Genomic DNA, 27287 nt, shown 5'->3' with positions numbered 1-27287 from the left:
GCATCGTGTTTATTATTCCTTCAATATCTATCTGCCCTGTTTCTTCATTCCCTCCTATTGAACATCACCTCCATCTTCTGCTTAAGGTTTCTTTCTGTTCAAAGAATCTTCTTTCCCTGAATGACATTTACAGATGTGGGATTGTTTGACTTTTTGAAATTCACATTAAAAAATAGGATTTATAGGAGCTATTCAGATTTAAGAGCAATTTAAATGAATAGTATAAACACGTTTGTTTGTTTTTTTTACTTTAAATCATTGATGAAAGAATGGAAATCATGAATTTCCTCATATTTTATTGGCAGTTTATAAGAGATTGAACAGTTTTTTTTGCTTGTTTGTTGAGGTTCAGAATGAGTTTGAGGACGAGTTCAAGTCGAAGTCATATCAAATCTGGGTTATTTATTATAAAATACAGCAGGAGATCAAGAAAAAATAAAACACACACAGACACAGACACACATGGGTGAGAAGAAAATAGAATTTGGAGTTCGAGACAACTAATGCTATTACAAGACAACAAAATAAATATACAATATTACGAATATGAATACAAATAACAACTAATACTACTTATAGTAAAAACAATATGTGGACAAGCAGGGAAACACAGACTCTTGATACTCTCGTTTCCTCCCACAGTCCAAAAACATGCATGTTTGGTTAATTGGTGACCCTAAATTGGTGTGAATGTGAGTGTGTGTCGTTGTCTGTTTTTGTGTGTTTGTCCTGTGATGGACTGGAGAGCGGTACACGTGTATCCTGCCCTCGCCCACAGTCATCTGTGGCTCCAGCACACTGCTGCCCTGCACATAATAGAAACATTATCGAAGATGGATGGATAAGTGCACAATTTAGTGTTGAAAAGCAATAACAATTACATCTGAGGAATACATATTTGAACAAGCTTTAAAAGTGCAAACACTGTTCATTATGTGTTCGTCATAATTACACTCCCCGTGTTTTGGTTGGCTCCTGTTTGCAGGTGTTTAAATACCCGTCCTTTCCACCATAAACAATTATTCTCAATGGATCGCGTCGTAAAGCCTCAAGCCGTCCGTGGCGCAGCTCAACGCTGATTGGTGCACACACTTTGGGCTGCTCTCTGATTGGTCCACCCGGCCGCACCTGTCGCGCGACCTGTGTTAATGTTTGGCAGCGGTTTGGAAGTGCAGCACGGTGGGCCGGACCATTGTGTCGCCCTGGAAGGGGGGGTGGCGGTGAACTCCTGTCCGTAACATTAAGGAAGGAAAGTGACGCGGTCCGGCGCGCTTCCACCTTCCTGAGGTGAGGAATGGAACGCTCCAGGAACTCCATCCTCTTCCCAATCGCCCAAGAAACTAAACTTTTCAAGTTGAATACTGTTGCCGGAAAAATGGCAAGTTAAAGGAATTCGACCGTCGTGGGGTTTCCTCGGCTCGTTGCCGTTGAGGGTGGGGGGGGGGGAGGGGGAAGCATGGCGGCGGAGGTGAAGCTGAACGGGACGGAACTTCTGGAAGTTGACATATGCTCCGCGGAGGACAGCGGGGTGTTCGTCCACTCGGCGGAGTCCCTGCGGGGGGACTTCCAACCGTGGACCGACCCCGGGGAGTCTCCCTCTGACCCCGCGGAGGTCCCCGCGGAGCCGCCCGACGCGGACTCTGGCAGCGACTCGGAGGACTCGTCCGAGGAGGCAGCGAGGGCTGCGAGGACCTCCATCGTGGACTGCCTGCTGGTGGAGCTCTACGAGACGTGCGGCGGCGGCGGCGGCAGGAGGAACGTGGACAGCTGGGACAGCTCCACCGAGGCGTCCGGCTCCGACGCCTTCCTGGGTCGCAGCAACTCCGGATCCAGCTTCCTGCAGGAGCTCCAGGAGAAGCACACCAGGAGGCACCAGAGGAACTACCTGGCCCAGAAAGGTGAGGGATGCCGGGGCTGTGCAGGGACCCCAGGGGGCGCAACATCTGGACTGACACAGTTCAGTGTCTTGCTCAAAGGCATTTTGACTTTTGTGCAGAAGGAGCTGGGGATCTGAACCTGCAACCTTCTGATTAGATTAAACTTCATTCATCCCACAATGGGGGGATGTCATTAGTTGCAGCAGCCAAAACAGGTGGAAAGGAAGCAGAAACAAGCTGTCCACAGAAAAAGATAAACTCATTTTAACAATATGCAATGACTGTAATTTATACAGATGGAGAAGTGGGCAAAAATAATTGGTAAGAGACGACCACCCCATAATCTGTCTCATGAAACTTAAATACTCATGAAATATTTCTATTCTATTCTATTTTATAATATTCGTATGTACCAGATTGCTGCAACAAAACAATTTCCCTTCGGGGATGAATAAAGTAATTATCTATCTATCTATCTAAACGTGTAAACTTTAGTCTCCTCATTGGACAAACTAACATTTCGAATCTTAAGTTGTTACTGGATTCAGTCCAGTTTCATGCAGTTGCCAAGCAAATCATTTTATCTGGCAACGCCAAAACAAAGGGATTCAGGCGTGAACATATCCAGAGCTTGAACATCGCATTCATAATCAACAACACAACAAACAATTGTCAACTTACAGTTCCAGTGTGAAACGCGTCACTGTGATGTGACGCGATCTGTTAAGAGCGACTGGACCTGAACAAGGGACTTGTCAGACCTTTTACGTTTCCTCCAGTGTTGACAGAGCGGGAGCAGCACAAACGGCTCGTGATCTGTATCAAATCCTGTTTGTTTCAAGGTGTGAGATCTGTTACCACGTGACTGAATCCGTATTATATGAAGTTGAAGCTCACGTGGTTAAAGTTTACAACATGGGGAGGGTTGTTTTTTTTACAGCATATTTTACATTCTGGGATTTACTCTTTGTCAAAATATCAGCGAGAAGTAATTCAAGGTAAAAGTTGTAGACAGACACCAGTAAGAGGAAGATGTCAAGTTCAAGAAAATGTGCAATGACACTTTACCACAATCTTGACTTTTCAAGTGAAATGGTGGCGTAAAACCTCGTCTTCTGTTTACTTAATGGGAATTATGAAAAAAGTCGGCATGTCATTTAAAAACCTTTTACAAAACCTGAAAAGGTTTGCACTTTTAAACATAACAAGGTGTGTTATATCTTTTCAAATTACCTGACTTGATTGTCTTGTTACTTTTTTTTTTTTTTAATCCAAAGTTTCACTCCAAGCCAACGTTGGGAAAAGCCTTTCAATTCTCATTCCTCATGATTTCTGTGTTTTATATTTAAAATCCTTCACGCGAGTTCGGATTTTGTAACGTGTGATACTTTTTAAAAGTTCACTTTGATTCAAAAGTTAAAGTTGAAAGGTTCTTTGTACTTTTTCCCGTCCCGTGGGGCAGATATGCCCTTCACAGGGGTCTGCAGGCTGCATATTTCAATTGATGCCTCTTGTTTGGGTACTTTTGCATCCTAAACAATATAATAAAACTGCAACGGGCACTCGGTAGAGTGCATACGCCACATTTGTCACCATGGAAACCAATGGATTACAAGGTTATTTGAGCCACCACACCACTCCTGCCATCATTTGTCGCTGTTGGACAATGATGCACACACATTTTATAATTTCCATGTGACTCCTTACCGCTAATATAACCAGAGTCGTTCTGTCACTGCATCATGTGGCATGTCAGTGAATTGAAAACTGGACAAATTGTTATTGATTTGACATCAATCGGATTAAAACTGACCGCTTTATGAGCAAAATGCCTGTTTGACCTTTTCCTGACCTCGACCTTTGACCCAATCGCTCTGGGGGGGGGGGGGGGGAAGACCTAAATAGATGACACTGAGTCAGTTTTGTCAGTTGAAGCATGATTTGTGATTGAAATACAAACATTTCAGAAGACGGAGGATCAGTTTCTTGCAGAAGAGCGTTTTGCTGTTTCAGGAGATGTTTTTGTATCCGTGAGGCGAAAACGCGACGCAGGAGGGAAGTTCACCCACAGATGTGCCAGGAGGAGGAACGTGCCTCGGCTATCTTGATTCGGAGCTGGTTTTTCCGGAAAGTTTCCCCGCCGCCTCTCTCAGGACGGTCGGTGTTCGGCGTCGACACGCGAGAACCTCGTTACGAGTCAAACAATGCGGAGGAAGAGGAAGCGAGATACCGACTCCCTCTTTCTTGCAGGAGAAAGTTGGGCGAGCTTTTTTTTTTTTTTTTAGTGAAACTGCATGGATGGTTGACGATGTCACTTCTCGCCTCCATGACGTCTCAAGAGGACGTTCAGGAAGTGGACGTGATCGTTATCGACATTTTCTAAACTACTGACTGTTGACAAGGCGCCTCTACACAAATACTAATGTGTGTTCTTGGGGTTTTTTTTTTTTTTACACTTATTCAATCTGCATCAAGAAGCACAGTTTGTTTGAGCAGCGGCCTTGTTCTAACTCTACTGACAGGATTCCACACATTTAAAATGTCATTAACATCCAAGTTTATGACTTGGATGTTTAAACACGCATGTTTATTTTAAATGTGTGTGTCACCAGAAAGGTCTTTTCCACATCTATTAGAGAGCACGTCATCTCTCTGGCTCTTTGCAAGCAATACAACAACACATGTGAGAATTTAAATCGGTTAACTTTGACCTGACTTTTAGTCTCTTTTAAAGGACATACAGTGTTTTCATACTACCACATATTTCAGTCTGATTGATATCCAGTATTTAAATGTCCTTATCAAAGAAAAAAAGCTTTCAGTTACTTAAAATGGCCTTAAATCACTTTTAGATGCTCAAAATGAAAAGTACATCAACCTCAAACACACATATATTTAAAGTGCATCATATTTTCTGGACTAAAAATGACCTTTTGATGTTTTATTATTGCGATTTAAACTGTATTAATAATCTTTCAGCTTTTTTTGTGATTCAATTGCTTGCTAACTTTGAAATACGGACAGAAATGTAGAGAAATGAATCCCTCAGTGTTGAGGATTGATAAGTAGGACGAGGTTTCGCATGAGTCTCATTGGTCACAACTTTGTATTCAAAGCTCCTCTTTGATTCTCCTCCATTAGAAAATTGGATCCAAGGAGCTACATTCAGAATCTGCTGTGTATGTGTGAGCTGGACTGGCTCCGCCCACACACACACGCCCATCTATGGAAGAGGAAGGAAGTGGTGCCATGTGCCAGAGCAGAGCTGCCTGATTGTGGGAGGAGTCAAAGGGGGAGGGGCCTACCTTGATTGTGATTGGCTGAACCCCCGATGACACTATGTAGGGTTTGATTTCTGATTGGCTGCTTGGAGCGACACACTTTCTTCTTCTGGGGCGTCGTTCCAGGTGTGGAGACGATTATTACTGCTGGAAAACCATTAGTAAGGGAATTTTGCATATTAATACCCCTTTAAATGTATAATGAGCTGTTATGTTGCAATAATAATGGGATTACAGTAGATGACTAATATTTTCATTATTTTGTACAGATAAGTGTTTTAACTCTCGTCTCTAACTTGCATCAGCTGTGATGGGATTTTTTTGTGTGTAAATGTTTTTTTGTTTTTTTTTTCCCACCTGCCAGCAGCGTTGGAAGTGGAGCAGTTTGTAGATTTGTTGTTTTTGGTCATTTTTTTCCTTCTTTCTTGCTCTGCAGCCACTTAGGTATGAACTCATCAGGGCTGGCAAGCAAATCACAAGTTTTCTTTTTCTTTGTTTGTGACTGAATTTCGACATTTTGAATTTAATACTTTAAACGCATGACGTGTGTCCGCAGCCCCGGAGGAGCTGCTCTCCATCGTCCACGAGGTGAAGCACCGCACCGGCCTGCAGTCGGCCAAACTGCTGCGTCAGCTGAGGAGACGCGACCGCCTCGTCCACAAGCTGCACAAGAACTACGACATCATCACGGCGTGTCTGCAGGCCGTCTCGCAAAAACGACGTAAGATTTGTTTTTTTTTTTTGAGTCGATAACGGGGAAACTGCCTCCAGTCAGTGTGAATTTTAGAAGGAAAACTTCATCTGGGTATTTAAATCGAATGGTTTAGAACAAGATTTGTGTGGTTTTTGGCGTCTGACTCGCATGAAATCACAGTTTTGACTCCGGTTAATTCAAAATGTCACCCGAACGTGAATTTTTACTAATCTTTGTCTTTCCAAATATCCACATTTTTACGACACAAAAACTTCATAACACAAGACAAACTATATATGCCATTTAAATTCAGCCCAATTTCAGTTCCAAGAAACTGAACCTTATATAATATATATATTATTACATTATTCTATTGTTATTACATTTTGAATGGATTTTTTTTTATGTTCTTTCAATCACGTAATAACTTATTAGAAGTTCCTACATTCTGGGCTGAATTATGTGTAAAAAGGCCAGAATTATTACATTACTAAGCTCTGCCAAAGGTCATGAATGCAGACTATACAAATCCGATTTTAAAAATTGAATTACTGTTTCACATTTCCTTAATAACTCAAAGACTAAAAAAAAAAAAAAATCATAAATCCTAATACACTTTTCATGTCTGGACTGGACGGAATGTCCTGTCATGTAAGACCCTTTATCTTAATATAATAGAGCTTTTTTATTTATTTATTTATTTCCAGGGAAAGATTATAGACTTCATTTTAATATGACCCCCCCCCCCCCCCCCCCCCATCATTTTCAATCTCCTGAAAGTTTTGTCTTGATGTATTTATTAGTGTGACTCAAGCACATCAGCAGGTGTCTAGATTTTAAAAAGATGGCAGGAAACGCATCAGTTATTAGGGCTGCCTATAAAATAAAAGCCTCCAGATACACGGTGCTTTATTGTGAAGCCTTATGGTCATTATAGCTGTTTGCACAGGGTGATCCAGGCTCTCTCCAAACAGCCCAGTCATCGGGTTATAGATTGAAACGTCTCGGTGTTTTCCACGTTTGGCCCAGCTGAGGATGGTGGAAAACCTCCTTGTTGGTTTTGTTTTTTTGTTTTTTTAAATGGAAGTTGCAGGTTTATGTGGACTGACCCTCGTTGCTCACGTCTCAGGCCAACTGAGAATATTGTGGAGATAAACATTCAGTCTTTGAGTATTTCCAAGTAACTGTGCTTTTTCTCAGCATGTTACCAGGAAATTGGCATATTTTTTGACGAAAGAGTCATCGATATTTACGTTAGTCGAACAATAACAAGGTGACTGGGAGCCACCGAAATAATAAAAAAGCAAACTTTATGATGTGTTGGCTGCATCGTTCCAAGTGACGTCACGTCCCCTCAGCTCCGTCCTTCACGTGAGCCTGTGCGTATATTTCTAAGTAGATTTATTACAAATGTATGGTGCCAGACAAACGCAATTTGAAAGGTGCAGGGATACAATTTCTGCACATACCCATTCTCCAAAGGATGTGATTTAACCCCCCCCACCCACCCACCCACCCATTACCTCATTCTCCTCCTGCCCACGTGCTGCGTCCTCCCGCAGCCTCCGTACTGGCGCCTCCTCCCGGTGACGCTCAACCGGAGGAGGGAGGATGAGGAGGTGGGCAGCAGCAGCAGCAGCTCTGACAGGAGAAAAAAAGCCTTCACGTCCTCCTCTGCAGGTCTATTTCTGACGCGTCGTCGGATATTTTCATTTTTCCTCCGGGCCGCGCGCGGCTCCAGCCTCCTGGAGCGTTTTTACGCAGCGCTGAACGATAAATGGACGGTTTTGAATTCGGGGCAACGAAAGATCTGTAACATCACTTCAAGCCTTTTTTTTTTGGTTGGGGGATCTTTGAGGAGACGCGGTGTCTCTCCATGCTCCGTCGCTCTCTATTAACGCGATAAAGGAAGGCGCGTGAGGCGATGAGCTGATCGAGCCGGCCTGGAAGCGCTGATTCCGGGATGAGGCAGGAGCGGCTGTCCGCCGCCGGCCGGAGGCCGAGGGCGGGGGCCAAGCAGCGGCAGCAGGGATCGGGAGGGGTCGGTAACATCATCAGCAACGTCCTGAAGAAGCGCAACGGGATATCGAGGAGTGCGCCGCGGCTGCTCTGCACTCTAGAGCCAGGTGATGTTTCACTGTGTGCGCACTGGTGCTCTGCGCCTTTATGGAGCCACACAGGTGATGTTTACTGCTCTGCATCATTATAGAGACACGCAGGTGATGTTTACTCCTCTGCACCTGAGCGCCAGGCGATTTTCACAGCATCCCCGATGCTATTACCTTATAGAGTCAGGTGGAATTAATGCTTTGTCGCTTATAGAGCCAGCTGGTGTTTCCTGTGCGCCCCAGATGCTCTGCGCCTCATAGAGCCATCTATGTTTACTCCCCCGTAACCTGAAAATTAATTGCATGTTATAGGTCCGTAAAAGCCCTTTAAAGATTTTTTCTTCTTCTTAAAGTTGATTCTATATAGGGTCTGTTATTTATGAAGCAATCACAGCTGAAACAAAGAAGTGCAGTACATGAACGCAGCCAAAAAAAACCAAGATGTAAAGCAATGCAAATTATAAAAACAATAAAAATGTCACACTCAAAAACGCTGCGTAAAAATGGGTTTTAAGATTAGTTTCAGAAATGAGCAGTGAAGGGGCTTTTCTGATTTGCAGTGGTGGCTTGTTTAACATCTGGGCAGCAACTGGAAAGCCTCTGTCAGCTCCCAACATCCAATTATACCTTAATATCTTAGTTTTTTTTGATCCTGTGCTGCAGTTGCATGCACCTGGAATCAGTTAAAATGGTTAAATCATTGCATTTTATCATCGTGGCTGTGGTTGCACATTAAAAATCCCTCCTCAAAATATGGGATATAGTGTAAATATACACTATATCTCAAAATATCATGTTTGAGGCTCTCTATCGCCCCCTGGAGGAAGTCTGCTGCACACTGAGATCTCCTGAGCTCATTTCCCAGAAATTCCCATCTTACTTTAGCAGCACTTCAATCGACTCATCAGTCTGATAATGGACCGGAGGAGTTCTCGGGTTTCATTGTGGTTTCTCGATATGCGTCAGCTTGGGCTGTCGGCTGGAAAACTTTCCAGCGTCTCCATACAAGTCCGTACATAGTCGTCTGGCTTTTCTCACGGCCGTAATCAAAATCTCTTGTCGATTTCGTCGCTGTCGTCTTTAAGGACGTAAAGATTTGGGCTTTAATCTTGCAGTGTCTGTTCCAGATTCTTATGTAATCTTAAGCCGGGGGTCTGCAGCCTCGAGAACCTGGAGATTTTCCACCAAATCAAGTTGAACTGGAGCCGCAAACAACATAATGAGGCTGATGCAGATTGTGGTGTTTTTCACTTTATGATAAGATTTTAGGACATTGTCAGCTGTTTTTGTACCTGATTTTTTTTTAGCAGTTTCATCCCTCTTTTCCAGCATTTTAGAATATAATATTATGGAATCCCAAAGGGACATTCCTTTAAGCGTTGCTCCTGACAGAATAAATGGAACATTTCATATCAAATAAGACAGGATAGCAATTAAATAAGTAATAGTAAAGATTACTATGTACAAGGCTTGAGTGTCTAATAAGCACAGAAAGGATTAAATTAACAAAAACACACCAAACACTATTTACAGTGAGAAGTAGAGTCTTATGGCCGCAGGAAGGAAGGACTTTAAAACCATTTAATCTCTTTTCGATGCTTTTTTCCTCCCTTTTTAGAAATTCTAGTCATTTGACCCTTTTTAGGTTTTGTAGCTTCTTTTTTTTTAAATGACTTTTATTTTGAGAGATAAAAAATGTTGTGTAAATAAATGAAAATAAGATGCAATGTTTATTTAGGTAGAATTGGTGTGTGTGTGTGTGATTTGTGAATGGGTGAAGATGATTAATGATACAAGGGAATTCCATCTATTGACTAAAAGAATAGACCTTGAACAAGTAAGTTCAGTAACATTTACTTGTCTGCTCCTCATCTGTCTGGAACATCTGTGAACTAACAAATCACTGATATTATAGTCTAATAATTTTAGCCTTCTGATATTTTCTCCACCCGTAAGTCATAAGAAAAGCAGTCACCATTTCCAGGAAGTTTTCTTGCTTGTGATTTGTTTCAGACTGAGCCACCTATTTACAAAACCTGATAAAACAATTTTTTTTATGGAGATTTCAAAGCCTAAAGGTCACTTAGAAGAGAATCGATTAGGTGCTCCTATTACATTTTCAGAAATAGTTAATCTGCTTAGATGTGCAGAGATAAACTGCTTTTTCGTGGAAATGCTTTAGTAATAATAATAATTAAAAAAAAGAGCTTGGTGGGATACATAATGTGCTCTGTAACTCCTCTTTTGCAGTATTTTGGTTAGTTACTCTGAAATCGATGATCTATGAGGTACTTTGCAAACAGTACATGATCAATCTTTGCAGTTTATTCCGGAGATAATCGTGTAAATGAACTCAAATCGGCGCCATCGCACGTGCCGTTCCGGTCAAGGTCTTGGTCGAACAACATATGAACAAACAAAAGCTGGAACAAATACGTGTCTGGTCTGTGGCGCACGCGTCCTGCGCCTCTAATCTGTGACCGGGAAGTAGGAGGGTTTTTTTCCGCGTTAATCCTCTTGAAGCTCCGAGAGGAAAACAAAACCGAATGGCGGAAAGCAAACCGACAGAGGTGGAATATGGACATACAGGTTAATCAGTTCCTTCTTTATTGTTTCCCCCCCTGTAGATGAGTTAGTGGAGGAAAAACGGCCGTACTTCGATGTGCCGTCGTGCGTAAAAACGCACCGCGATGACCGCCGCAGACGGAGCCGTTTGGCCCGCAGGACCTTCCCTCTTAGCAGCACAGCGACGTTTAATTTCCGGGACGAGGCTTTAGCCCACTGCCTTAATTTTCTGTTAAAGAGGTTTTTGGGTTGTTATTTTTTTGCTTGCGTGCGCGCAGAGCGGGTTTTAACACGGTTTTCACCGAGGGAAGATTAATTCAGCACTGCGAGCGACTGGACAGCGACCACGTCCACAAACGACCCCAAAACGACATTTCTTGTTGAGATTCCAAGCAAATGATGCATTTCTAAAATCTTTCTGATGGAGTAGTAAAGTGTGTTGGCTGTTTTAATTGTCAAACTCTTCGCATTTTGTTGAGACAAACTATGTTCTAATCCCATGTGTGGTCGTTTTTGGGATCGTTCACTGTCTTTCGGACATGTTTAGATAATATTTCATTATATTTGACGATCGTTTCTTCAAACCCTCCTGATATTTTGTTACCTTAAGTTGCTTGAGTTCAGCTGAAGATAATATTTAGTGTCAAATATTTTAATTTGTAAATCTACCAGACGTTAACAATGGCGAATAAAGTTGTTGTAGGTAGTTTGACACTACAGACTGTTAAATATGCTCAGTGTATTAAAATACTGAGAATGCAACAATACATAAAAAAACAGGAGTATTAACTTTCTGATTTGTGAAAATGATCTGTACATTGTCTGTTCATGTGTGCACTGTTTATCCAACAACATATTATTCGTAAAATGTCATGTCATCAAGGGGAACTTGATGTGTGTCTGCACTTTTTAAAAGTGACGTTTTGATTTCCTGCACAATAATAAATCACTTGGCCGGCGTTAATGTAAAATTGGGTCTCGTATCATGTATTCGTGTTCAGACACAATGAAAATCTCTGTTATTCTCTCAAGTTTTCAAAAAAAAAAAACAACCCAAAAAACCGGATGCTACTGCTATCATTATACAAACTGATTATACCACCCAATCCACCGATGTTCCACGACAAAACAAAATGTGTTTGAAGACTCTGACTAAGTGTTTTTGACTGCAGGCGTCGACACGAGGCTCAAGTTCACCATTGAACCTTCACTTGGGAAGAATGGCTTCCAGCAGGTGAGCGAGGAACACATGTTCAATATTCCGTGTTTCCCCGTGTTCTCATCACACATGAGTTCCTCACACTGCAGATGAAAGCGTTTGCTCTTTGTTCCTCACACTGCAGATGAAAGCGTTTGCTCTTTGTTCCTCACACTGCAGATGAAAGCGTTTGCTCTTTGTTCCTCACAGTGGTATGACGCTCTCAAAGCTGTGGCGAGACTTCCTACCGGGATCCCGAAGGAGTGGAGGAAGAGGGTTTGTCGCTTTGTCGTCAATGTTCCTAGCGTATCGTTCTTTGGCGAATTGTTTGTGGCTTCATTTCGAACAACGGCGCCCACTGGTGGACCGACACGGAAACAAACGGACAGGGTTTTTAAATCGTTGCCGTGTAAACGTGAATGTTTTCCCAAACAAAAAGTGACACCTTGTAGTGCAAAACGGAGCCTCAGTTTTTAGATTGCAATTCTGTATAAATGTAGTACTTTTGGCACTGCAAACTGAAAAGCCATTAGTTTATAGAGTCACATGATTTATTGAAATGTTATTGCTTTTCTGGAGCACTTTTTAATTTTGCATCAATGCGTCGAATGTTTGAATATTGAAAACGTCCAATATCTGAGTGAAATTAGCTTTTATCCAGCCTTTATCAGAAATAGACTGACTTTTAAACTTTGACAGTATCTCTTTTTGTGTTGGTTTTTTTTTTGGTTTGTTTGTTTTGTTTGTGCAGGTTTGGCTGACTCTGGCAGACCAGTACCTCCACAGCATCTCCATCGACTGGGACAAGACGCTGCGCTTCGCCTTTAACGAGCGAAGCAACCCAGACGACGACTCCCTCGGCATCCAGATCGTGAAGGTAAACCCGGAGAGACCAACTCGCTTTTGGGATCGTTTGTGTCTTTACGCGTCGGCATTGCGTTCAGGTTTCAGCCCCCGGCAGGGTTTCAGCAGTCTTTCACGCGTGTTTATTTATTTTTTTATTTTTTTAGAAAATACGCTTTTAAAGTTATTTGTTTTTGTCCAAATGAAGCCAAGCAGCATGTTTGTGTTTTGTGGGAGGAAGCTGGAGTCTCAAGAGAAAAACAACAGACACGGGGAGAGCGTGATACCTAATTACCGTATCTTCTGAGTCACGCTATTGTTTTTGTTGCTGTTGTTTAAACTGGTCATGCGACTTGTATTAAGAAGGATCATCAAATAATATCCTGGTAAATATATGTCACTGTACGACCACAGGAAGTTGCTGCTCTACCACAGAAAAACCTCCTTTGCTGTGATATTTGAATGACAGGAAGAAAAAAAATGCCCAGAGCAAAATGTAAACAAATCAATACAGTGTCACACAATCTTGCATATTAAGCAACAAATCAATAACATTATTGTTTTTATGGCATCTGTGAGAGAAATGTCATTATGGGGGTTGTTATTCTTTATTATGTAAAAGCCTGCTGGATGTAAACGCAGTATTTTATTTGAAAGTGGTCGATGGAAGCGATAGAAGCCGTGTGTCTGAGTCGGCCTTATGAAAGAGCGGTGGACCGTCCAGGGTGAACTCTGCCGCTCAGCCACAGTCGGCCGGATCGGCTGCTGAAGCTGGCACCAGAGATAAAAGAGTGTTTGAGTGTGCGTCAGCGAACAGGATGACCGTGTGACGCCGCGGCTCTTCCTTGACTCAGTGACTCAGAGCGGCTGCTTCTGTCAACAGGACAAAGTCTAATCGTCCTCCTGATGACTGTTGTTGCCTCCCGGTCTCTTTAATGCCGGCTGCATCAGTTTCCATCAAAACGTAACCGATTCATCCAGCTATCGCACCGATTACTAATGAAATTAATATATACATTTAAAAAAAAAAAATGCATTACAGTCATTCCAATGTGCTTTTATAGAGAAAATAGAAAAGCCCAACATATCCACATGAGCAAGCAGGTTTGTTTGCGACTGTGGAAAGGAAAAACTCCCCCAACAGGGAGAAACTTTGTAGAAACCAGAGTCAGAGGTGGAGGAATTCTGAGGACCGGTTGGGGTGAAAGGATGGAGGAGAGGAGAGGAAAGAGAGAGAGACTTGGTGGGGAGAAACATACAATACCCTTGTTAGTGCTACATACATTTCTTTTTTCTTTTTAATAATACAGTAATCACAGTGATCTAAATATTTTCCAACTGCCATGAGATTAAACCAGCCTGAGCAACAACGGAGCAAAAACCACAATAATCACAACAATTATAGCAAAAGTGAAAACAGAAGGACATAAAACCAAGAAGAAGAAAAAAAAGGAAAAGAGAAAACGGGAAGAAAAAAACAAAAACAAAATAAAAACAGGAAGAAAAAACAAAAACAAAATAAAAACAAAAACAGGAAGAAAAAAACAAAAAACAACAACAACAAAAGGAAAAGAGAAAAATGGGAAGAAAAAAATAATAAAAACAAACAAAAACAGGAAGAAAAAAAACAAAACAAAAAAAAAAACAACAACCAAAAACAGGGAGAAAACCCCCCCCAAAAACAAACAAACAGGAAGAAACCCCCCCCCCCCCCCCCCCCCAAAAAAAAGCAAATAACAACTTGATTTTGATAATTAACAGAACAATCTCGTCAATGAGGAGTGGAAGTGTGTGTGCGTGTGCGTGTGTGCGCGTGTGTGTGCGCACGTGTGTGCGCGTGTGTGTGTGTGCGTGTGTGTGCGTGTGTGTGTGTGTGTGAGATGAATATTAACTGTGCCATTCTCCGGCTTCAGGACCTGCACCGGACCGGCTGCAGTTCGTACTGCGGCCAGGAGGGGGAGCAGGACCGGGTGGTGCTGAAGAGGGTGCTTCTCGCCTACGCCCGCTGGAACAAAAGCGTGGGCTACTGCCAGGGCTTTAACGTGTTGGCCGCGCTCATCCTGGAAGTGACGGAGGGCAGCGAGAGCGACGCGCTCAAGGTGAAGCTTTTTAAAACGTCACGTGGTCGGAAAGAGACTCGCGTGACGGAGAAGTGGAACTTAAGACTCGTGTTTTTTTCTCCTGTTCTCAGGTGATGATCTACCTGATCGACAAAGTGCTGCCTGACAGTTATTTTGCCAACAACTTGCGTGCTCTGTCAGGTAAAGACTAATTGAAAGAAAAAAAGTAAAGAGTATAAATACACACTGTGTCAGATTCAGCCCTGAATTTGACTACAAAAGCCACATTTCTATATTGAAAATAACCACTTTAATGGGCTAAACTAATGATTTGGGGGTTTTATTAAAATTTTCCGACAGTTTTCTAAAACACATTTTTCATGTTTAACACATAAAAGACAACCGACCTGTAAAATGATGTGCAGCCTCCACACAGACCCTCTGACGTGTGTGTGTGTGTGTGTGTGTGTGTGTGTGTGTGTGTGTGTGTGTGTGTGTGTGTGTGTGTGTGTGTGTGTGTGTGTGTGTGTGTGTGTGTGTGTGTGTGTGTGTGTGTGTGTGTGTGTGTGTGTGTGTGTGTGTGTGTGTGTGTGTGTGTGTGTGTGTGTGTGTGTGTGTTCAGTGGACATGGCCGTGTTCAGAGACCTGCTGCGCCTGAAGCTTCCCAGACTGTCGCAGCACCTCCACCACCTCCAGAGAGCAGCCAACCGGGAAGCTGGAGGTGCTCCTCCTCCCTCCTTCTTCCTCCTCCTTCTTCCTTCCTTCCTCCCCCCTTCCTCCTCCTTCCTCTTTCCTTGTCCTTCCTCCTTCCTTCCTCCTCCCTCTTCCTTCCTCCTCCTCTTCCCTCCTCCCTTCTCCTTCCTCCTCCCCACTTCCTCGTCCTTCCTTGTCCTTCCTCACTTCCTCCTACTTCCTCCTTCCTCCTCCCCCCTTCCTCCTCCTTCCTCGTCCTTCCTTCCTCCTTCCTTGTCCTTCCTTGTCCTTCCTCACTTCCTCCTCCTTCCTTCATCCTTCCTCCTTCCTTCCTCCTCCCCCTTCCTCCTCCTCCCCCTTCCTCCTCCTTCCTCCTTCCTCGTCCTTCCTTGTCCTTCCTCCCTCCTGCCTCTTCCTCCTCCCTTCCTCCTCCTTCCTCCATCCTCCTCCTTCCTCCTTCTCCTCCCTCCTCCTCCTCTCCCTCCTCCCTCCTGCCTCTTCCTCCTCCCTCCCTCCTCCTTCCTTCTTCCTCCTTCCTTGTCCTCCCTTCCTCCTCCTTCCTCCTCCTTCCTCCTTCTTCCTCCTTCTTCCTCCTTCCTCGTCCTTCCTCGTCCTTCCTTGTTCTCCCTCCTCCTCCTTCCTCCTCCACACGATCGTCCGATCGGCTGTAAAACTCCCGGTGTCCCCCCACCCCCACAGGCAGCTACGAGCCTCCCCTGACCAACGTGTTCACCATGCAGTGGTTCCTCACCATGTTCGCCACCTGCCTGCCGGCGCCCGTCGTGCTGAAGATCTGGGACTCGGTGTTCTTCGAGGGCTCCGAGGTGCTGTTCCGCGTCGCCCTGGCCATCTGGGAGCGGCTGGGAGAGTAAGTGTTTCCTCAACGTTCATCCAAAGTCCAGAAAAAATGTCTCTCGTGTTGAATTCAACCAGTCCCATTTACGTACAAGGAATGTCATTTCAAAATTGTAGCAATTTCGTCTTTTTATCCCAAAAAAAACAACAACAAATAAATGTTTGCTGCAGTGATCTGAGGCGCTACTGAACTTGCACTTTATTTAATGAATGAATGAATGAATGGTTTATTTCGGTTGCAGTTTCAGTAGATGTGCAGTTGATGAATTTTTGTGCAGTTCATGGTACAAGTTCACACACCTGGGATTTTTCACTGTTTCCACAATGTAGTTACAACCGAAATGGTTATTAGGCTGAAGCCAAGGCTTATTTTAGCCTCTCCCTTAAAAACCCGTGCGGTTACCCCAGACACCAGTGATGCAAGAAATATAATCAAATCTTAAAAAAGCAACTGGCGAAAATTTTTTTTTTTATAATAATACTAATAAACATAGCAGTCGTAATACGGGAGAAAAAATGAATATGGAACATAACAGAAGTAATACATGAGAAAAACCAACCAAAACAGAAGTAACAGAAATTATTGTTCATTGTAACATTAATTATTTTTCTTTTTACTGTTTTTTTAAAGCAGAACAGTGATTTGCACAGTTTTAAGTCGTCACTGAGACATTCCATAAACCTGCTCCCAGAAAAGAAACACGTCTGTATTTTAACGTTGGTTCTCACACCACCTTTTTCAAATATACACAGTATTTGTGGATTCCATTGTGAGTTTATGTACTCGGGCGATTATTTGTTGTCTGTTCTGTTTCTCATGTATTATTGTTAAATTCCCAGTCTGTGTCGTTTCTCCAGACTTCACCTCCTCCAATCCAGCAAACAAGTGAAACCACATAATTCACTTCGCTGCTCAAACTACAAATGCATGTTCTTCACATAAATGTGAAATTAAACACACGATTTCCAAAATTACTGTGAAAAAGTTGTTTGGGGGGGAAATAATCTTCCAAAACGCAAATTCCCTTGTTTGTTTTTTAATAATAGATGTGTTTCGTGTTCCTATAAGCGTGTCTGTGTGTCCAGGAGGATCGAGTACTGCCAGACTGCAGACGACTTCTACAGCACGATGGGCGGCCTCACGCAGGAGATGCTGGACCGCGGCCTCATCGACCCCACCGAGCTCATGCAGGTAAAACGCCGGGAAGCTGGAGGTGCACCTCCTCCTTCCTTGTCCTTCCTCCTCCCTTCTCCTTCTTCCTCCCTCCTCTCTCCTCCTACCTCCTCCTTCCCCCTCCTCCCTCCTTCCTCCTTCCTCCTCCTTCCCCCTCCTTCCTCCTCCTTCCTTTCTCCTCCTCCCTCCTTCCTCCTTCCTCCTTCCTCCTCCTTCCCCCTCCTTCCTCCTCCTTCCTCCTCCTCCTCCCTCCTGCCTCTTCCTCCTCCCTCCCTCCTCCTCCCTCCCTCCTCCTTCCTTCCTCCTTCTCCTCCCTCCTCCTCCTCTTCTTCCTCCTCCCTCCTCCTTCTTCCTCCCTCCTCTCTCCTCCTACCTCCTCCTTCCCCCTCCTTCCTCCTTCATCCTTCCTCCTCCTTCCTTTCTCCTCCTTCCTCCTCCTCCTCCCTCCTGCCTCTTCCTCCTCCTCCCTCCCTCCTGCCTCTTCCTCCTCCCTCCTCCTCCTCTTCTTCCTCCTCCCTCCTCCTTCTTCCTTCCTCCCTCCTCCTTCTTCCTTCCTCCTTCCTCCTCCTTCCCCCTCCTTTCTCCTCCTTCCTTTCTCCTCCTTCTCCTCCCTCCTCCTCTTCCTCCTCCCTCCTCCTCTTCCCTCCTCTTCCCTCCTTCCTCCTCTTCCCTCCTTCCTCCTCTTCCCTCCTTCCTCCTCTTCCTCCTCCCTCCTCTTCCTCCTCCCTCCTCCTCTTCCCTCCCTCCTCCCTCCTCCTCCTTCCTCCTCCTCGCGATCGCCGTCTCCGGATCTCCCTCCGCCTCCCCAACCTTCCCCGTTTTTCACTCCTCCCCTCCCTCTCTCCTCCCTCTCTCCTCCCTTTCTCCTCCGGCCCGGCAGGAGGTCTACTCCATGGCGGTGTTCCCCTTCCCCCAGCTGGCCGAGTTGAGAGAGAAGTACACCTACAACATCACGCCGTTCCCGACCTCGGTGAAGTCCAACGGAAGGTAAAAACACAGAAATCACACTTTACGTAAAAAAAAACCCAACAAAAAACAAAGGAACAAGAGAAGAAGCGGCGTTTGTGTGTGGCGTCGTGTTTCCCTCCTTCCAGCGGCGGTCTGGGCGGCTGGGAGAGCGACGACGACGCCGACATGGACGATGAAGACTCCGTGGTGACGGCTCTCGGCTGCTTGGGGCCGCTGGGCGGCTTGCTGGCCCCCGAGCTGCAGCGGTACCAGAAACACCTCAAAGGTCGGCACAAACTCTATTCTTATTTCTCTTCAATCCTCAATTAAAAAAAAAAAAAAAAAAAAGACTCGGGCAGCTTGAATAAACCGCTGATTCACAGGTAAGTGCAGGATGACGGTCATTGTAAGAACATTTGGTTGAAAAATGACTTTATTATATTTTTCATTTACAGCATTTTATTATAATTAAAGAATTTAATTTAGTTTAGTTAGATCTTTTCAGGCGTGTGGGTCCACCTTGTGGTGATTGTTGTTACTGCAGAGAAACTGGAATTCCTCAAATAAATGTTACTTTTGAATTTTTGAATTTGCTGCTCATTTCAAATTAGTGTAATAACCACATGGTTAACTCATTCTCTCTTCCTCTGTCTCTGTCTCTCTCTCTCTCTGTCTCTGTCTCTGTCTCTCTCTCTCTTCCTCGCTCTCTCTCGCTCTCTGTCTCTCTCGCTGTCTCTGTCTCTCTCTCGCTCTCTCTTCCTCTCTCTCTCGCTCTCTTCCTCTCTCTCTGTCTCTGTCTCTCTCTGTCTCTCTCTGTCTCTCTCTGTCTCTCTTTCTCTCTGTCTCTCTCTGTCTCTCTTTCTCTCTGCCTCTCTCTGTCTCTCTTTCTCTCTGTCTCTCTCTGTCTCTCTCTCTTCCTCTCTCTCTGTCTCTGTCTCTCGCTCTCTCTCTGTCTCTCTCGCTCTCTCTCGCTCTCTCTCTGTCTCTCTCTCTCTCTCTCTGTCTCTCTCTCTCTCTCTCGCTCTCTCTCTGTCTCTCTCTCTCTCTCTCGCTCTCTCTCTGTCTCTCTCTCGCTCTCTCTCTGTCTCTCTCTCTTTCTCTCTCTCGCTCTCTCTCTGTCTCTCTCTCTTTCTCTCTGTCTCTCTCTGTCTCTCTTTCTCTCTGTCTCTCTCTGTCTCTCTCTCTTCCTCTCTCTCTGTCTCTGTCTCTCGCTCTCTCTCTGTCTCTCTCTCTCTCTCTCGCTCTCTCTCTGTCTCTCTCTCTCTCTCTGTCTCTCTCTCTCTCTCTCAATGTGAGGTTGAGTTTTAAGTTAAATGTTGGACTTTTAACTCTGTTAGTTCTGTTAGTTGACGTCCGGCGTTACTCAGGTTTTCCGTCACATTTTCATACAACAAGTTGTCGGTTCAGTGTGGTTGGGGATCAGAGTGACTCTCTCTCTCTCTGGCAGCGTTGAGAAGCGTCAGGCCGCCAGCCGAGGCTCCAAACTGCCCCAAATCTTCACCATCTGCCCTCAATCTGACTCCCAAGTCCAAACTGTCTGATCCGTTTCCTCCAGACAAATCCCCACTTCCTCCGCTCAGACCTCAGACCACCACCAAACATTAAAACATCCGAAGCCGTGGAACTCTGAAGAACCATCGTTTAGCCTCTTGGAAAAAAACAACAGCAAATCTCTGTCCAGCTGATCTTTATTTCCGATACAAAATACAATGTGAAGATAATTAAAATGACATTTAGTTGTAAAATTGAGTTTTTCCTTTAAGAATGACTAGAAATGATTGAAACAAAGCCTAAAGACGTGTATAAAAATGTTAATGATTGGAAAAAAAGGATTTTTTTTTTGTAAATGGTCGCCTCAGATAGATATAGAAAGATAAATTGATTGTTTATTTACAATGTGTAATGAATTGAACGACGTAGAAACATCCAAAAAGATGACAAAATTATACTAATTATAAACACAAGTTCTCTATTTACATGTACATATGTTTGCAAAAAATTCAATAACCCTTTATTTGAATGAATAGAAATACTTTATGTAATACATTTGAATGAAATCAAATTAAAATGAACTTAAATTGTTTGACAATAACGGCATTATTTATGATTTGCACTATCCTCCAGACTTTTAAATCTAGTTTCTCTATAATGCGCATGAATATACTTTAATAGAGGTTTTATATTCTCAAATAATCCGCGTTTATTGCAGCCCACTTGTTTTCGATCGCCCACAGTTTGTATTCGATCAAACTCTTTAGTTGTCGCCGGAAACAGAAATCCGTGAGCACATAAGTAAGAAAAGACAAACCGGATTTTTCCCGATTTGTGCATTTTGCATTATCTTTTTATTTTTATTTTCAGAGTATCACAATGCATATATACATACATACATTAGAAAATTATATTTGTTGCTGTACATCAGCTTGTCCATCTTCTTGTGATGTTTTTCTTTGCTGCTGTTACCATTAATGTAAATAAACATGTATTCAGGTTTCCAAGGATGTAAACATCTCTTCCCAGCATTTAGCATTTTCTTACTACTTTTTAAAGAGGGGGTTTTGTTTTGTCTTCTGTTTTGGTGACTCTAAAACCACAATCACAATTGTTGCTTCCGTCCTCGTCCTCGTCCGTCCAGACCAGCGATCCGAGCAGAGGAACATCGGCGAGCTGAGTCCGGGAGCGGTGGGAGGCGGCGGGAGCGCGGCGGCGGCGGCGGCAGCGGCAGGGGGCGCCAGGGCAGAGCATCGGGCGGCCATCAACAGCATGATGATGGAGAGGATGAGCACCGACATCTACGCCCTGAAGAAGCAATACACTCGCATCAAGAGGCGGCAGCAGCAGCAGGCGATGCAGCTCTACATTCACACAGGTGGGCCGCCGTTCACACGTTCAGCCCGCCACTGCGTTTTCTGAGGAGACGCGCGGGGGGGATCGGCGGTGATGGGCCGGGGGGGGTCGCGGGAAGGAACAGGAAGTGGGTTTTATCTCATGATGCTCTGTGACTCGTTAGGACCCGGACCCGAGATCCCCACAAGTGCAGGGATCCTCCCGGAGGTTTCCCGCAAACGCGCCATCGCCGCCGAGCTGCTCCATGACGGTACCCGTGTGAAAACCCTCCAGAATCTGGAATCATTCTTTAACATGCAATCCTTTTTCTTTTTTTTTTTTTTTTTTAACTCTGGTGGATTTCCAATCACATATTTACTTTTTGTCAGTTAAAAAAAGAATTTACAAACATATAAATGTAATTTATTCAAACAAATTGACCTTTTCTTGATCAATTATGAAAGAATAGTCGGTAATGTTTAATCCTGTACATGTTGTATAACTGCAACTGCTGACAAGATGAACTAAACCTGGGATTTAAAATTATTAAATGTTTTCTTAAATGGTACAGCCACAGACGCTGGACCTTTTGTTGGGTTCTGGACGGCAGCTGGCATCAATTTCGGGGCAAACGATCGTGTAACTGGAGTTTTGTTTTCCCCTCGCAGGTGTTTTCAGCTCAATTAACACGACGAAACCATCTGAAATGACTCCTATGGAGGCATGTGTCACTCCTGCACCAACAACTCTGTTAAATGCATGCGTGATTTATTTTAATGTATTTCCGACGTGTTCGAGAAATTGCCATTGCAGCAATTTTGCCATCATGATCAAATCAAATTGTCTTCTATGTTTTAATGCATTTTAATATTCTATTCAACAAATTGTGCTGGAGTGGCACGTGTCTCCAATTGTTTTCATATTATTCTTGTTTCCTTTACTGCATGTTGAGGTTTTCTCTGATTCGGGCCATTAATCTGCAACTAACATCCATTAACAAGCTCTGGTTGTGTCTCTTGGTGCAGCTGCCGCCTCCAGGCTTGTGTAACAGTATTACAGTGTGATTTGATGTTTTTCCACCCTTCAGGAAAAAAACCCATCTGTGCATACAGTAATCATGAAAACACAGTCTTAAACCACAGTAATCAGCTTTTATAAAGCCCTGTGTATGTACCAACATTATAGAAAGTGAGGAAGTGAGTCTCATTAACTGGAAGCCGTGTGCGCCCTCTAGTGGAGGATAAGAACGGGGGAGTGCGGCGATGACGTCATAAGTCCATGACGAGGTCACGGGTTAAATAAATTACTTGAATACAGTCATACTCTTTTCTATTTCACGTCTTCCAAAATGTAAATTTTCACGCAGCAACTTTTATTTACCAAACTATTTTTGGACATGCATTGAATTTTTTTTCTACATTTTGGGACGCATTTGCTCACATAAACTATTTTTTTAATGAGCTTGAACACGAACATTATTGCATAAAATTACCGTGACCGTCGACTATAAAACCACCAAAGTCCCAGGGAGGATCTGGACTCATGACATCCTGGAGGCCATTGTTGTTGTTGTTGTTGTTGTAGCTCTTGAGCACCGTTGTCGCGTAAACGGGCAGCAACAACACAAACTCTCCAGAGCGTAGCGTCCGTTATGTAGGAGCCTGATCGCAGTTCATAGCTTGGTTAAAAGGATAAATAATTTCAAGTTGATCTAAAACAGCAGCAATGTAAGACGTTTAATTTGGTAGCAAGTATTTTAGTTCACATGGGTAATAATGTAATAAGTTAATCATTTAAAATGTGGTTGATTTAAGTGGATAAAAGTTTAATTATTATATTATTTGCAATGTTTGGGAAGGGATGACTGTTTGGTGTTTTCTGGTGGCTGTGCACCTTTAATTGTTTGTTGATGCTCCCGGGAGGGTGGAGTTTAGGGGGGGGTTACCTGTGACAGGAAGTGAGGTCAGGTGAGAGTGGAGCCTCTCTCTCTCGCTCTCCCTTTTTCTTTGGTCTCTTGTGTCTTGGATGATTAATCCTGACTGGATTTAACGGACCACTTACATAACATGGAACACCTTTGGGAATTTTTTCTGTACCACCCTTTTGTTTATTTCTTTGAAAAGCAAACTGTTAAACCTTACCAGTGGGCCTGTGGATTTTTTTTGTTTTTACTTGTTGACGATGTGGATGAAGGAGAGGAGAAGAGAGAGAGCGTCAAGCTAAGGCCACATCTCAGTGGAAACTACACGTTAATGTCCTGTCTTTAATCTGTCTTTGTGTCCCCCCCCGCCCCCCCGCCTTCCCTCCAGACAAGTGTCCTGCCACCCGCGTCCTGCCGTCCCAACTCAACCCTTCCAGTTCGGTGATCAACCACCTCCTCCTCGGTCGGAAGCCGCCCGGAGGTCCCCGAGGCGGCCGGCCCGCGGCCGTGCTCCCTGGGGGGGGGAGGCCCGCCTCCCTGCGCCAGGACCACGGCTCCCCGGCCAGGCGGCGCCGCGGCTCGCTGCCGTCCAACAGCAGCGGCTCTCCGACGAGCTGCGGCGGCGCGGGGTCACCGTGGCGCGCTCACGTCCGGCAGCATCGGAGGAACGTCGCCAGGGCTCGGGCACAGCTGGGATTTGGGGATTCGGAGGACAGGGAGGAGGAGGAGGAAGAGGAGGAGGAAGGAGAATCTTTTAGCATGGAGAAAGAAGAAGAAGAAGAAGAGAGGAAGGTTGAGGAAGACGTTGATCAAAGGGATCAAAGGGATGCGACTGACTTGCCTGAGCTTCCGTCTCCTGATTCCTCGGTGCGTGAAGAGTCCAACGTGACGAAGGAAGCGGAGGTTGCAGAGGTGGAGGTGCAGCTGGAGTCTCTGGACCTGGAGTCGGACGTAGCCTCCCACACACACACACACACACCACCCCAATCCCCTGAATGTGAACCTGCACCACCCGTCCCTCTCCTCCCTCCACCGCCGTCCTCAAGCCGGCGCAAAACGTCCGAGCGCTCGGATTCAGACCGACACGCAGACTCCGCTGCCGCACCCCCACCCCCACCCCCACCCCCACCCCCACCCTCCTCCGCCTCCGTCCCCCCCTCCTCCTCCCCCGCTCCTCCGTCACCCTCCCCCGGCCCGTCCCGCTCTTCTTCCCCACCACCGGACTCCGCCTCCCGCCTCCCGTCCTCCTCATCAGCCAACAGCCTGTCTTCTCTCCCTCCCGCCTCCTCCACCTTTTACAAGACCGCCTCTCCCTCCACCCCGTCGCTCTCCTCCGTCTCCTCCTCCTCCTCTAAATGCCACATCCCGTCTTCCCCGTCCACTCCGGGACTGTCGTCGGCCGCCTCCGCCCCCAAGCAGCAGACCTTCTCGCCGTTTCCCAGCGTGAAGCAGCCCAGGAAGTCGGCGGCGGCCAGAAACCTGGGCCTGTACGGCCCCACGTCCAGAACGCCCACGGTACACTTCCCCCAGCTCGGCCGCAACCTCAACCGGGGCGGCGGCGCCGCCATCGGCGGCACGCGATGAAGAAGCACCCGTCTAAATCCATACCGCCGAACTGACGCCACCACGTTGCCTCCTTACGCCGACGACACCCCCACATCCCATCCGCAGTAGAACAGAAGGCGAGAACTGTAAGACCTGAACCACGGAGCTGGAGATGAAAGCCATTCCAAACGTTTCGGAACGTAGCAGAACATTCAGCCTGAAGGAAAATCCCCCCCCCCCCCGTTTTTGTGTTTTGTGTCCGAGAGGTTCAGGACACGACGAAGACCGTCGCAGTGGCCTATGCAGGTCCCCCTTGACCTTTAAAACGACTGAATCAAAGATAACATGATATGAAAAACTATTATTGTTCCGGGCTTTTCTGCTGCGATACTGTGGGGTTTAGATTTTGTCAGTCGCAGCTTGTGGCCCTGGAGGAGGATTCCACCTGCACTGGAAAATGAAAGGTTCCCTCTGGACTGGCTGATCATATCCCAGACCTTAATGAAGTATCTTTTCCTGTGAGTTTGCACAATAGCCATCCAGTTGTTCCGACGCCAAGTATTTAAGAAATCACTACACATGAAACGGATACCTAAGAGTTTGTGTCATGTCAAATCTAATAACTGTGTGTGTGTGTGTGTGTGTGCTTACAAACCTGTTCACTCTCTGTGATGTCCAGAAGCACTGAACTTTTTTTTTCTTTTTCTTTTGAATATTATTAAAAAAAACAACAACAAACATTGTGTATATGTGGTCTTATGAACACGAGGAAGGTCATTTCTCATTCTGTGACGGAGTGTGAATGTTCCACCAGTTCGGTCGACGGTTGGATATTGAATGAAATGTGACAAATTCAAATATAAAATGGTTTGAATTCTGAAACTTTGTGACTTTTGGGTTTGTTTAGTAACCGTGCACCGCAATGCTAGAAAAAAAAAAAGAACAAAAGAGGCACAAAGCTGCTTCCTCTTGCTGACAGTAAAGGTCAGACTCCAGCAGGCGTTGCACTATTTAGCTTCCTCATTGGACCAGTGCATTAAACTTCAAGAATCCTCCAGTACACATTTAATTGAAATGGCTTACTTTACAATTACCAGATGTTGACAATAACAGATTTTGAATTGAATTTGTTCAACAAAAGTCAGCTCTTTAGTGTTGGGGTTAAAAAAAAAAGAAAAGCATACTATGGGCAATAGCAGGGGACATAATTATATTATTGTATTAGTCATAAAAAAGCCCATTTTGAAGTAGAACATTTCACGTAAGATTGGACAGAACAAGCCTTTCCAGACCCTCATACATCCTTCTGTGTGTCACATATAAATACAAATGGCATATTTTCCTCGTTTTTATTTAAGTCGTTCTTTTTTACAACTTTAAGTCGGGAACAAAAAAAACAATTCCACCATAATTTTCCAAGATTAAATGCAATTTTTTTTCCACTATTGTTAGTTTTCTAAAATAAGCTTAGTGTAGTTTATGTAAAAAGTCAATTAATCCTCTCACCCTTCAAGGTTTTTTATCTTCTAGTAGTTCATGATCTTATTTTGCCTTAAGGGAATGAAAAATAAATCTAGTTTACAAGATTAACAACTTGAATAAGAACAGCCCGGCACTTAAGGGCTGGTTTAGTTTTCATTGTTATTGATGTATACATTGAAAGGATGAGCACATCATTTGGTTTCTTAATAATAATAAAAAAAACTTTCACTCTTAGAAATGTATTGATTGGTTCTTATTTTCCATGGTGAGACAACACAAAAAATTCTCTTCAGTCTTTTAATACACATATATTGTCACTTTTAAGTGAAAGTCTGTTATTTGAAATATAACACATCATATATTTTCTTTTTTCTTTTTTTTGCTTTTCTCCTTAAAAAAAAAGGGGAGGGCGTTAAAGCGCGTCTCAGACTCAATACGTCATTTCCGGCCGCCATATTTGTTACCGGCATCAACAGGTGGTTGATAATTACCTCCAGTTCACACAAACAATCTTTTCAGGACCTGAAGCAGCGTTTAAATTAGTGGTAAGTGTTTGCTGTTGAGCTCTGGGGTGTGTTTAAAGGCTGGGTGAGAGTTCAGAGTTCAGAGTTTTGTCATGGCAGCACATTTTCTACTTATTTCCATCTTTTCCAGTCTTTTCTTTTTCTTCTTTTTTTTTTTTTTTAACTTGCAAGCAATTTGGTCCAAAAGGTACACCATCCTCTAATTTAACCACACAGCTGGGGTTACCGTTGTTTTCACTGTAAAAGCCTTAAGACGTTAATGGGAAATGACACGTCTTCACATATCCAAATTATTTAGAATCTCTTGAGTGCGTTCTGGTGTTATTTTAAGGACGCTTCCACGTTCGACGAACAATAAACCCGTGAGTGGCTTCGATTTCTGGTTTTGTTATTTTTTTTCATGGAAGGAAAGCACAGGTTTGCACAATAACACTGATGATATCACAGTGCTGGTAAACTAATAATATCCTCCATAATGACAAGTACTATGTCCCTCCACTAGGGGGCACTGCTGCCGTTTTGTTTGTTACAATCTATGAGGGGGTTTTTCTCCCCACAGTTCTTAAATGATTAATAAAAATGTAAATAAACCTATAGAATATTTTCATATTGTCATTCATATTTCATGAATGCAGTCATTCCTCCTTCAAGCCTCAATGACTCCCATCTTGCCATTTATTTCAAACTGCTCGT

General features: G+C 44.2%; 1 protein-coding gene across 1 annotated transcript; it reads left to right on the top strand.

Annotated features, from left to right (window-relative positions):
* Positions 1-1456: 1456 nt before the first annotated feature.
* tbc1d30 (TBC1 domain family, member 30) lies at positions 1457-25430 on the top strand (the record flags this gene model as incomplete). The annotated part of the gene is made up of 14 exons (XM_080518413.1): positions 1457-1898; positions 5715-5879; positions 11698-11759; positions 11934-11999; positions 12475-12600; positions 14480-14665; positions 14758-14827; positions 15249-15347; positions 16019-16187; positions 17261-17366; positions 18229-18335; positions 18443-18582; positions 20932-21165; positions 23432-25430. The coding sequence occupies 14 exons, from the start codon at positions 1457-1459 to the stop codon at positions 24625-24627; spliced, it is 3168 nt and encodes a 1055-aa protein (XP_080374539.1). The 3' UTR covers positions 24628-25430.
* Positions 25431-27287: the final 1857 nt, after the last annotated feature.

This window comes from Blennius ocellaris (genome assembly GCF_963422515.1).
Source record: "Blennius ocellaris genome assembly, chromosome: 22".
Classification (NCBI taxonomy): Eukaryota; Metazoa; Chordata; class Actinopteri; order Blenniiformes; family Blenniidae; genus Blennius; species Blennius ocellaris.
The sequence above is the reverse complement of the archived record's forward strand: the minus strand, read 5'-3'. Positions and strand labels throughout refer to the sequence as shown.